The 13,233-nt window shown below is 46.4% G+C and overlaps 1 protein-coding gene across 3 annotated transcripts in view; it reads left to right on the plus strand.

Moving 5' to 3' along the window:
• ZDHHC14 (zinc finger DHHC-type palmitoyltransferase 14) overlaps positions 1-13,233 on the plus strand; it is a 294,209-nt gene that overhangs the window by 212,858 nt on the left and 68,118 nt on the right. For 2 of the 3 annotated variants that reach the window (XM_054493272.2, XM_054493273.2), the window contains exon 3: positions 228-386. The exons of the other annotated variant lie outside the window; for it this stretch is intronic. In XM_054493272.2, coding sequence (XP_054349247.1) covers positions 228-386 — 159 coding nt within the window. The remainder of the gene's footprint in view (positions 1-227; positions 387-13,233) is intronic. 3 annotated transcript variants of the gene reach the window in all.

Raw genomic sequence — 13,233 nt, forward strand, 5'->3', positions numbered from 1 at the left:
ATTGGCCAGAGCTCAGTCACGTGGTCCCTGCACGTGTGCAACGAAGGAGGCCTGGGTCCCAGTGGAGGGCGAGTCCCAGAGCCCCGGCCTGGGTAAAGCGTGGGCACCGGGGGCCCTGCCAGCCACTGTGCCTGCTGCCCTGGAGCTTACACTCCAGGCGGACGGGTCCCGCCGAGGCCGAGGGAGGCTCTGAAGGGTGTGCGCTCTTTCTCTTCTTTTCTCCACAGATATCGCAAACGGCACCAGTTCAGGGGGGTACCGCCCGCCTCCCAGAACCAAAGAAGTCATCATCAATGGCCAGACCGTGAAACTTAAATACTGTTTCACCTGCAAGATTTTCCGTCCCCCTCGCGCCTCCCATTGCAGCCTTTGTGATAACTGCGTAGGTGAGTAGTGCCTGGGCGGAGCCTGGCGGGAGCCCGAGTCCTCCGGGTGGGCTCTGCGCCTCTCCAACCCCGCGCCACGGAACACTCAGTAATGGTTAATATTTCAGCGCATTTGCATCTTGCCACTGATTGAGTTCACCGGGCCTAGAGTCACCAAATATCTTTTTTATTCTCTTTACACCCTACACCGCCCTAGGCTGCGCCTCCCCCAGCACAGGCACCAGAATGGTTTCCCAAGGCTGCCAGGTTAGCAGGCACTTGAAATAAAGTCATGTCGCCCCCAGGCCCCTCGATTGCCGCAGGGCTGGCCACACACCTGCGGGAGGCACCCTTGTGCAGTTGTTTGCCCTGACTTCTCAGAGGGGCTGGGGGCGTTCAATCCCCAGTCCTTCTGGGGACAGGAAAAGAGGCAGGGTCCGGGAGACCTCTCCTCCAGGGGCTGGAGTTAGGATCTGTATTCTTCCCGGAGACGACCAAGGCCGCCTCCCCTCTCTGCCTCCCAACTTACGCCAGGACAGGCTAGGGAAACAGGCAGAGGGAACTGAGAGCTCAGAGGTCTGCAGCTGTAAGGCTGGACCCTACCACCGGCCCAGCACGGGCCTTCTACAAGTGACCCGGGCCCAGCCCCTGGGATTATTTGGCAAGCGCCTGTTGTCCCTGCAGACTGAGAGCTGCCTCCCACACCCACAGACCCTCTTCTCTCTGTGGCTGGAGCTGCCTAGAGATGAGGTTGGCAAGGAGATGGCAGAACACCCAAGTGACAGGAAGGGAAGCAAGGAGAGGACAAAAGCTTTGCCACAGTGGGAAAGACTCATGGCCTGCCTCTAGTGGAAGTGACCAGGGGTATTCCTGGGAGAATAAGCAATGGAAACCCTGTTACCTCATAACTGAAAGGATAGGAGTGCACCTCAGAACAAACCTAGCTTCCCTTAGTAACACAGCATTGATTGCCAACACTGTTCATGAGTCTTAGAATTTGTAGTCTCAATTCTTGTTGAGAAAAATGACATTTTATAATGTATGTCCTCTGTGCAAAGCAGTCTTCTGTTTGTCTTAAATTAACTTTACCCTAACTTTAATAATCTACAGTTTGCCACAAAGCTCATGTTTTCTCTATCAGGCCTCGTCTTGGTTTTCTTTACATAGGTAAATTACTTTCAGCCTTGCCTCCCCAACAGAACAGTATGGAATGGGTTCTGTTTCTCCCATGTAGGAAGTAGCTGATAGTTAAGAACATGGGATCTGGCACTCCATGGCCTGAGTTCAAATACCAGCTGCGTGACAGGCAAGGTACTGAAATGCTGTGTGCCTCAGTTTCTTCATCTCAGCGGTGGGGTTGATAAGTGCCTGCCGCATGGGATGGTGGAGAGAATAAATGAATGAACAGGTGGAAAGCGCCTGGCATGTATCAAGCACTCTGTGATTGTTAGCTGCTAGTGCTCTTGTTACTCCTCCTCCCTTGATAGTTTTGATCGGCTTTCTCTGGACAATGTCATGACCTTCCGTAGATGCAATGCCCAAAACTACACCTAGTTGTCCATGTGGGGGCACACCAGGGTTTCTACAAGGACACACGTCAGCCTTTGTTTGATTACCAATACCCTTCCTGGTGACACCAGCCCCAGTGTCCATTCCACAGCTATCTTGGGGACAATTTAAGCTGAAGGAGCACAGCATCTTAAATATCTTTGGGGGAACCGTCTACCTGTAGGAGTTCTCAACACCCTTTCTTGGGTTGTAATTTTGACCTCCAGGCCTGTGACATGATGGGACAGTGTGTGTCTTACACTTGTGCACATAAACTCTTCTGTCATTCTGCATGCCTTCTCATGGAGGTCTAATGCCTTATTCTAGACTGTATTTTGGTAGGTCGGGTGTTGTTATCCATAAAACTAAAGGTCTTACTGGGTACTTCCTTCTCTTTATCATTTATAAAACTTTTTACTCATTTCTAAACACCCCCAGTGTGTCCACTCATTTATCCTCTGTTTCTTGTCTCTAGGCTAGATTTTTTTTTTTTTTTTTTTGATGGAGTTTTGCTCTGTCGTCCAGGCTGGAGTGCAGTGGCATTATCTCAGCTCATTGCAACCTCCACCTCCCAGGTTCAAACAATTCTCCTGCCTCAGCCTCCCAAGTAGCTGGACTACAGGTGTATGCCACCATGCCCGGCTAATTTTTTTGTATTTTTCTTAGAGACAAGGTTTCACCATGTTGGCCAGGCTGGTCTTGAACTCCTGGCCTCAAGTGATCCACCTGCCTCGGCCTCCCGAAGTGCTGGGATTACAGATGTGAGCCACCACTCCCAGCCTAGGCTAGATTTTTAATCACAGTCAAAATTTTCTTCTCAATCTCCTGTGACTTAGTATTTTAAAATTCCTTTTGTATTATTATCAGACACCGCTCTGAAAGTTCATATAATCACATTTGTTCCCTCCCATTGCCCACAGGTGTGTGTGTCCCTTAAAGAACCCTGATGAATGAGATGTAAAAGCCCCTTATCACACCTGTGCCTTTCCCCAGTGACGGTGTACTTCTGCATGTGTGAGTGTTTCCAATAGGATCCTCTCCTGTGCACTCTACCAGCCGTGAACCTAGGAGCCACCAGGCTATAATAGGCCAGGAGCCAGGCCTCCACCTTTCTGGTAAATCGAAGTCACGGTGGCCACCCAGCATCCACAACCGAACATGATGGTAGTCTATGTATGGGAGACCCAGAACAGGAAAGAGAAAGGGAAAGGAGAGGAAGTGGGGAAGTTTGGGGCGGGATCTAGAGGAGGAAGACTGGAGCCCAGGAACACACCGTAAGCCGCGGCCTCTGAGTGGTGCTCAGGGCCAGCTCCATGGGGGACAGGTGAAGAAGTAGCATATGAGTGATCTAAAGTAAAGCTGCCCACAGAGCTCCTCAAAACACCACCCAGTGATTGAAACCTGCATAGCTTCGGTTTTCCGGTTAATTATGGGACACTTGGGCCTTTGGTTGACTGATGAGCAGGACAGCAGATTGGACCTTCTGCATTCAGGAAAATAGAGTGGAAGGCAAATGTCTCCCGCTGAGAAGTGTAATTGCAGAGTTAGCCATGATCTTATTTTTAGATGGAAAGTTTTCACTGAAAGAATTCTTTTTGCAGCAAGGAAAATAGCACGGTGGTATGCTGAAAGCTGAGGTGGGAACTTGTGGCTGCCCTTACCTTGTAACGAGCAGGTTTGAGCTGGTCCTTCCCAAGCACAGTAAATAAATGTCACTTTGCATGGGAGAGGAGAGAAGAAAAATGCAGCTTCCCAGGCCATTCAGAAGAGCAGTTTTCTTTGTTAAATAAGTTTGAAAGTCATAGGGGCCTTTTTAGTTGAGGACTGAGGAAAGAGCTTTCTCTGGTCAAATATAGAGTTCGTTGGCATACCCCAGTGGTTGGGGACCTGGCTCTGAGGACACACAGGCCAGGGCTGAATCCTGGTCCTCTCATTGAGTGATACTGGAACCTGGCAAGTTGTCTGAACGCTCCCAGCTGTTATCACATCTGTAAAGTGGATGTGATCCTAGTGCTACCCCCTCAGTTTCTTTTGCAGATTAACTGAGATAGTGCCCACCACAGCACCCAGCACAGAGAGACCTGCGGCACACTGAGGGGCCAGTAAGCACATGGCTGGCCATTGATGTTCTCATCAGTGATGGGAATGCCGCCAGTGCTCCCAAGTAACTGATTACAACAAGAAGCGTCTTCACAAAGTAGTAGGAATCGCCTTGTTTCTCTGTAATCTGGAAGGATTTAGATCATCTGCCATGATCGACGTGAATATATTTTCTGTCTCTGACTTTGTCCCTGTTGCCTGTTTCCATCTGTCTCTTTCTCTGAATCCTTGACTGTCTCTCTGGTTTTCCGTGAGTCTTGCCATCGCGTTCCTTCTGCACATGTGGAACGCAGCATTTCGAGTTGTTTATTTATCCAGGCGGGCTTTGAGGTTATGGAATATTTTTATACAACCAACAGCTGGGGCCAGGGAGCCACCTCTTCTCTCTCAGATCCTCATATCCCTCAAATCATTAAAGCGAGAGAAACTGAAGGAGCTGAAGAGGCAAAACATGGGCCTGTGAGACCCTCTCAGTCTCACTATGTATGTTCTAAAGCCCCAGGTGCATGCTGACCTCGTTTTTCTGACGGGGTAGGCCCTATGAGGGATGTCTGTCGTTTGGTGGGCCCCAGTCCAGCGTCAGAATGGCCAGCAGCTTTCGCTGGAATGGGTGTTTTTAGTACAGCCTAAACCTGTAATAAAAAGGGATTTACATGTACTAGATTTTAATCACACACTGTGGACAAACTAATAAGAAAGTTTGCTAGACAGTAACATGAAACACTGCCAGCATTTGCAAACCAGTTATAGAAGAGTCTGCCTAACTCTGGCAGACCCAGGCAGCTTAGTCTAGAGGCTCAGAGGTGGCCTTTGGAGGCAGCTGCAGCCTGGGTCCCAGCCCTGCTGTCCTGTCTGGGCACTGGGACTGTCTCTACACCTGTGATGCCACATCTGGAGGGGCTGTGAAGACGAAGGAAGTAGTACATGGAGCCCTCAGGCCATGCCAGCCCCTGGGGGTCACCGAGCAGCACCAGCCTCCTCCCACATCCAGGACATGGCCTGGTCCCTTGTCTTCTGTCATTTTTGGTGCCACAAAGAACCTCCAGGCGCCCTCTGCAGGGACTCAGTGTCCAGTCACTTTTATTTCTGGCAGAGCTTTCCCCCCCTCTTTTAAATCCTTACAAGCTCCCTTTCTCATTCCCTTGCCTCTTTCTGGCTGTGCTCTTCCTCTCCCGGGCACTTGACTGCATCTTACTGCACACTCTGCCTTCTGTCCCACAGTGTCTCCCCCTTGTTGCTCTCACTGCTTCCTCTGTATGTGAGTCTGAACTCAGACTGCAGATACCTTGTGTGTTGCATACACTCTGCCGTGCACTGCCCTCAGGAACCCAGCCACTGCTTCACAGTTGTGCATTAAGAGGTTGGACACGGCAGAGATTTGGCCCTGCAGCTGCCTTCTGGTGTGGATTAGCACTTGGGAATGTCTTTGTAACTATTTGGGTATGATGAGGGGGCTATTAGTTTCCCATAGGAAAGCAGGTCATTGGAGGGGAATGGAGGGAGCCGAGATTTGTATCCTTGTTGGAACCAAAACAAACAGGACTTTACTGATTCTCCTGGTTTCCGGTATTTCTTCATTTCACCAGCATTGAATAAGCATCTATGTGTTAGGCACTGTGACAATAACTAGGTATGTGAAAATATGAGCCAGTCCCCAAGGATCATTATTAAGAGCAGACCAAGGAGAACTCAAGGCAGACAGTATTGTATTTATCATATTACACAGGTTAAAGTGTAATTTTATATTGGTTAAGAGTAGAATTAAGTTACCAACATTTATGCACCAAATAACATTGCATCAAAATATATAAAGTACAGGTTGTTAGAAAATGCAAAGGTAATTTGTTATACACATAATGCTAGTGAGAAACAATAGCATACGTCTGTTTTTGGTGCCTCAGGTCAACAAACTCTTAAGTAGAGTATGCCAGTGTGTAAGTATAATAAATGTACGTTGAACTTCGTTTTTACAAAGTGTAACTTACCATGTTCAACCATTCATGGAACATTTACAAAAGTTAATCATATTAAGCCCAAAACACTTTCCAACGTTCTAAAGGCAGATATCACACTGAAAATGTCATCTGATGAAACAATAAAACTAGAAATGAATCACAAAGATAGAAATGCACAAACTTACCTAATTGTAATGCTTTTAAAAACACAACTTTAAAAAACTTTTATAAATCTTTCTAAAGAAGCATTTTAAGGAGGCTTTTCATAAATCTTGGGTGACAGAAACTTCAAAACTGCAGTTGTAAAATATTTAGAAAATGGCAGTAAGAACAATGCAAAAGAAAACCATGCCATTCACAATTCTACATTTTAAACATGAGAAATAGTTAATCTAAGCAGAAGAGGAATTAACCAGAAGACTGTCGGGTTGCCGGTAGAATCAACAAGGAGGCTGGAGAATGAGGCTCAGGAACCAGGAACAGTGGAGGAGGCTGGGCAGCCCCTCACGGCCGGTTGCATCTGCAGCAGGATGTTGCAGGAGGCAAGTGCCACAGGTAGGACGTTTGTGGCACCACCACTGAATTCCCTCTGCTGCAGCTCTCGATGAAACTCTGACTGTCTTCAAAGACCACAACTCTGGATTCAGACACCTGGGTGGGAGCCCCTGGCCTGTTTTGTTTCCACACCCAAGCAGACAGCCAGGTGAAGGTGGCAACTGCCCCACACTCAGCATCTATAATGAGGATGGGAGGGTGGGGCTCTGCCTCCCACCTATTTTGGGGTTCTCCCCAAACAGGAAGTTTACTTTAATGGTGGATGGCCAACGAAATAAACTACTTCAAAAAGTCTAGTACAAAAAACAAAACTGAACTCAGAAGCAAATAAATGAACAAAGCATCCATCTCCAGAAGGCACAAAAAGAGCAGCAAATAAACTTAAGGGAAACCATAAGAAAACAATGACTTAGAAAACAACAACCAATAGGTTGCCAAATCTAATTCTTTAGAAAACAACCAACCAAGGGATTAACGTCTGGTAAGACAAAGAAATTAACAAAGTGCAAGTAACAGATTCAAATGAAACAAATGTAGGTGAGATTGTTTTCTATAATTACTGGGAAGTATATTATTTTGCCTGTTGTGTTAACTCTATGCCAATTGATTTGAAAAATCTCAGTGAAACATGATTGTATAGGAAAATGGGCCAAGGAATGAGTAGAAAACTGGAATTGATTACTAGCCATGAAAAACTGAAAAGTTTGATGAGGAAGCATGTGAGAAAGGTGCTGGGCCCAGCCAGACAGCTTACTTCCTTTGTTCTGAGTAGTGTCTGAGAGCTTCGGAAAGGTTGAATGGTTTTTCAGTTCATTTCACCAAAATAGTATAACCCTAACACCAAAACCTTACAAAAATAACATGCAAAATAAAACCCGCACCCTTATTTATAAACATTACAACAAGCCAACATGAAGACATAGCAAACTTAATCTACCAGTATAATAAAGAATTAGTCATCGCATGGGAGGATGTATTCCAGGAATGTGATTATTTTTTAATGTTAATAAAACTTACTATATCAATAGGTCAAAAGATAAAAGGTATATATGATCATGATAATAGATACTAAAAAGGGATTTGATAAAATGCGACATTTGTTTCGTATTTTTTATGACAGAGTCTTGCTCTGTTGCCCAGGCTGGAGTGCAGTAGTGCAGTGTCGGCTCACTGCAACCTCCGCCTTCCAGGTTCAAGTGATTCTCCTGCCTCAGCCTCCCAAGTAGCTGAGATTGCAGGTGTGCACCACCACGCCTGGCTAATTTTTGTGTTTTTAGTAGAGATGGGGTTTCATTATGTTGGCCAGGCTGGTCTTGAACTCCTGACCTCAGGTGATTGGCCCACCTTGACCTCCCAAAGTTTTGGGATTACAGGCATGAGCCACCACACCTGGCCGAGAGATTCATTTCTAGCTGTAGAACTCAGTGTATCAAGATTGGGAGGTATGGTAGGCAGAATTCTGGCCCCCATGACTGCCGCTCGCCCTCACACCTCCCGGGTTGCTCCAATGGTTATGTCACCTTGCTTGGCAAAAGGGACTTTGTAGATGTCATAAAAAGTGACTAATCAGCTGACTTGAGAGAGTTTATCCTGGATTATCCAAGGGGCCCAATGTAATTCCAAGAGCCCTCAAGAGCAGAGCTGGAGAGATGCCGCGCAGGAGGCCTGGGTGCCCTTTCGGAGCTGGATGGAAGGCAGTGAATCCAGCCTCCAGCATGGAGCTCAGGAGAGGCCCTGACTGCAGATGGAGAGGCTCCCCTGGCCACGGCGCACTGGGCACCTGACCCACAAAAATCACGAGATATGAGTTCATGTTGTTTGAAGGTCCATCATTTGTGGTAATTTGCTATATAAAACTATTTCTACACGATTAAAAATTAATACAGAAGAATATTTCTTTAACATTATGTTAAAAAGGAAAAAAGCTAACATTTTCTTCATAGCAAAACACTGGTGTGATTTACATTAAAATTAGGAACAAATTAGGATGTCTAATATCATTACTAATATTTTACAATATCTTTTCTAATTAATGTGGTAATGTAGGAAAATAAATATATAACTGTCAAAAAGAAGAAACAAAATCACCATATTTTATAGCTGATAAGAACAATAATAACAGCACCAACAAACATTAGAACTAGTTTTTTATGTTTAATAGGTTTATCAGTTACCTAATAAATACATTAAAATAGCATACTATGTATCACTTAGGAATTGTAATAAAAATCAAGACATGTACTCTCCACAAATTTATTTAAATTTACTGAATTATGAGTCAGGAGCAAGATAAAATAGCTGTGAAATGTAATTAGAAGAATATACAAACAACAAACAAGAACATTTCAAACCTAGAACGATGCAAGGAAACATGCACTATTTGATATTATGAAGTCTTGTGAAGTCCAAAGATGAGTTACAGAAAGTGACTTCAGGGCCCATGCACATGCTTTTGTGTGTATGTGTGTGTAAGTGATTCTTCATTGCCCATTTCTGTATTTTCCAGATCTCCAAAGTGACCATTAAAATGTACCATTCTTGGTAGGCAGTGTCTTCATTCTGGCTGGGGAAGGCGGAGATAAAGAATGCATTCAGGGCTGGGTGCGGTGGCTCACACCTGTAATCCCAGCACTTTGGGAGGCCAAGGCGGGCAGATCACAAGGTCAAGAGATCGAGACCATCCTGGCCAAGATGGTGAAACCCCATCTCTACTAAAAATACAAAAATTAGCTGGGCATGGTGGCGCACCCCTGTAATTCCAGCTACTAGGGAGGCTGAGGCAGGAGAATTGCTTGAACCCGGGAGGCCAAGGTTGCAGTGAGCGAGATTGTACCACTGCACTCCAGCCTGGGGACAGAGCGAGACTCTGTCTCAAAAAAAAAAAAAAAAAAGGAATGTATTCAGGCTGGTCATGGTGGCTCACGCCTGTAATCCCAGCACTTTGGGAGGCCAAGGTAGGCCAGTCACTTGAGGTCAGGAGTTCGAGACCAGCCTGGGCAACATGGTGAAACCCCGTCTCTACTAAAAATCCAAAAATTAGCACCTGTAATCCCAGCTACTAGGAAGGCTGAGGCAGGAGAATCGCTTGAACCTGGGAGGCAGAGGTTGCAGTGAGCCAAGATGGCACCACTGCACTCCAGCCTGGGTGACAGAGCAAGACTCCGTTTCAAAAAAAAAAAAAAAATGCATTCAGTGCCACCGGGAGCTGTGTGCAGGTTCTGGGAGAGCGCAGATTCCCCAGCTGGTCTCTATGCTGAGTTGCCAAGGCTAAGTAGGAATTACAGTGTGTAGACTACCCGGGGCACTGAATGGTAGGACAGAAGCTCAGGAATGTTCAGGGGAGGCAGGGCATCCAGCCTGGCGGGGTGTGTGAAAGTGTCAGGAAGGCCGGGCTCCTGAGCATGCAGGGAGCTGCTTACTCTTCACCCGCCGTGAGGATGCTTCCTCTGAGCTTTCTGGAGTGCTTTGTACCCAGGCTGGGTTCTGCTGCTGCTGAGGGCACCAGCCCCTTCATGCTAGCCTGTCAGTTTTGTCTTAGTGTCTGGAGTTTAGTCCTTTCTTTATGGTTTAAGCAACAGGTCCTGTAACTAAACTTAAAAATCGATCAAACAATCTAATCCATGCTTTTGGGTCCAAGCCACCAGTCATGTCTGCACCCTCTGCTAGTCACTGAGCTCTCTGGAAAGTACCTGCACACCCCAGTCCATGGGGCCATAGTCCCCCTGGGTGTCTGAAGTGGATGTTGCCAGCTCACCGCAGGGTGGGATGTCCACAGTGCCAGTGTTCATGGCAGTGCCAGGGCCCAGGGCTGGACATGGGGAGTCAGGTGAGGAATCCAGCCGTCTCTGTGGAACGCTTTGTGAAGCAAACATTTACAATAAATCCAGAAGCATTTATGGAGTGGCTGCTATGTGCACGTAGAGGGCAAAGAAATTTCACACAGGTTTGTTCCCTGCCCTTAACGAGTTTTCCACGTAGTCATGAAAAGTTAACTAACATCATAAAGTAGTATTTGACAAGGTTGTAGCACTCAGGATAGTCATTTTAGACCAATTCCCATAAAGGGGAGAAATGAGAGAAAAGGTTGAAGAAATTAGCTGGCAGCCACACTGAGAGGCCCCTGGTTGCCCATCTAGGAAAGAGGGACTTGACTCAGCTGCTGGAGCACGATGCTGGAACAGAAGATTGAGAGGGCTGGAATTCAGCCCTAGGAGGACTGATCTGGCATCCGAGTATAAAGTGAGTTGATGACAGGTAGTAGGTAGCTGTTGTCTGATGATGCCGTATTACAAGCACCCTCAAAAACCTCTGTGGCCCTTAACAAGCAGCATTTCTTTTTCTCATATGCCTGTGGGACATCTGGGGCAGCTCTGGGGATTGGGCAAGGCTCGGCCCCAGGTGTTGGTTCAGGTTCAGGTCTCCTCAAATGTTTTTCCAGGACCCAGGCTGAAGGGAGGGCAGCTACCTATGGTACTGGCCGCCATGGCCTAGAGCTGAGACATGCAGTATCCCTTACAACCTCTGCCTATGGCGAAGACCCCATTGCCCAAGGAAGGCACACAACATGTCAGTGGGACAGGGAAGGGCACGCCACCTCAAGAGGGAGAGAAGTGAATACATTTGGCTGTCTGTATTCATGGGTTCCACATCCATGGATTCAACCAACCTTGAATCAAATATACTAAGAGAAAAAATTATGTCTGTACTGAACGGGTACAGGGGAGGCTGAGGTGTGCAGATGGCTTAAGCCCAGGAGTTCAAGACCAGCCTGGGAAACATGGCAAAACTCCATCTCTACAAAAAATACAAAAATTAGCTAGGCGTGGTGGCGGGTGCCTGTAAGCCCAACTACCCGGGAGGCTGAGGCAGGTGGATCACCTGAACCAGGGAGGTTGAGGCTGCAGTGAGCCTTGATCATGCCTCTCTACTCCAGCCTGGGTGATGGAGTGAAATCCCGTCTTTAAAAAAAAAAAAGTAATCTAGAGTTGACCTGAAGGATACTGGAGGCTATGCATAGGCTATATGCAAACACTGCTCCATTTCTTAGCAGGGATTTGAGCATCTGTGGGGTTTGATATCTGAGGGAGGTCCTGGAAGCAATCCCCCTTGGATACAGAGGGATGACTGTGTTTACTAGAACAATACAGCCTCTCACATGAGGAGAGACTTGAAGACCCAAGACCAGTTATTTTCTAAGAAGCAGTTGTGTATTTGTTACTTTTTTTTTTTTTTTTTTTTTTGAGATAGATTCTTGCTCTGTTGCCCAGGCTGGAGTGCAGTGGCACTATCTCGGCTGCAACCTCTGCCTCCCGGGTTCAAGCAATTCTCCTGCCTCAGCCTCCGAAGTAGCTGGGACTACAGGCACATGTCACCACATCCAGCTAATTTTTATAATTTTAGTAGAGATAGTGTTTCACCATATTGGTCAGGCTGGTCTCGAACTCCTGACCTCAGGTGATCCACCCGCCTCGGCCTCCCAAAGTGCTGGGACTACAGGCGTGAGCCACTGCGCCCAGCCCTACACTGTGCCTTGCTACGTGCGCAGTCATCTGTTGTTGATGTGAGTTGCCCAGAATTGAAATTGGCTTCCAGCAATGGATATTGGAGTTAGGGAAGCAGAAGATGAAACATACCTTACCATCCCTGGAGTTTCTTCTTCCAAGATATTTGTGGCTGTGTCAGCTGATCCATCTGCTCTCTGTTGGGTGTTGGCAATAAATGTTTCACCAAATTCCACCCACTATTTGTAGGAGTTGGGCAGAACTGAGCTGTTAAAGCCTAGAAACTTCGATAGTGAATAATAACCCATGTGCCTTAGTTTTGAAAGCTTAATATGTATTTGCACATTTTTTAAAAAAGAGCTATGAAATAATTTGGTTTGCTGGAACAGGTTAAGTTTTGTTTTAAAAAAGGTTGAAAAGTATTAAAATAAAAGACTAATTGAAATGGAAAGAATATATTTTGGGAGAAGAAAGTGTATTTTAAAATCCAGTAATGTGCCTTTGGAAATGTAATGATTATCTTTTTTTAATTAAATAAGTGAAATGAATACTTAGAAACTATTTGTACTAAGATAGCTCTTCCATTTTCATAATACCATCCTTTATTTATGTATGGATTCTTACATTTGGAGGAAGTCTTCCCTATGTTACCAAGCAATGGGCTAGAAAGTGTCACCCCCATTTGCTGTGGAACTCAGGTTCAGAGAGGGCAGAGACTTGACTCTGGTCAGACAGCGAGGTGAGAACTGGAAGGCAGCCTCCCAGGCCCTGTGTGAAGGTTCATAATGGTTCATGGACTTAGAGCAGACAGCCACTCAGTGGGCCTGAAAGCGGGCAAGCAGCAGGTGGACAAGTCAGATTTTAACACGTGAGGAAGCCCATGACTTCTACCCCAGCCCAGCAGGAACGTTGTAGTGTGTCCAACAACTGGTGTCAACTGTGAATGAGACTCTGAGTGGGCATAGCGGGTGGAGGGCGGGGGGCGTGCAGGAGAGGAGAGGAGGATGAATCACATGTGGTCACCAGCCTGTAAAGGCTTTTGAAGACTCCAGGAGGAGTAGAGAAGGTAACCATCTGTTATAACCCAGCTGAGCCCAGGCAAAGTCATAAATAAGCTCAACTTGCTAGTTCTTCCCCCAGGATTATCATGAAGTTAACAAGATATATGTGCTGAGTACTTTACATGTTTAAAAATTCTCTCATATGTGT

This window comes from Pongo pygmaeus, chromosome 5, assembly GCF_028885625.2.
Source record: "Pongo pygmaeus isolate AG05252 chromosome 5, NHGRI_mPonPyg2-v2.0_pri, whole genome shotgun sequence".
Taxonomy (NCBI): domain Eukaryota; kingdom Metazoa; phylum Chordata; class Mammalia; order Primates; family Hominidae; genus Pongo; species Pongo pygmaeus.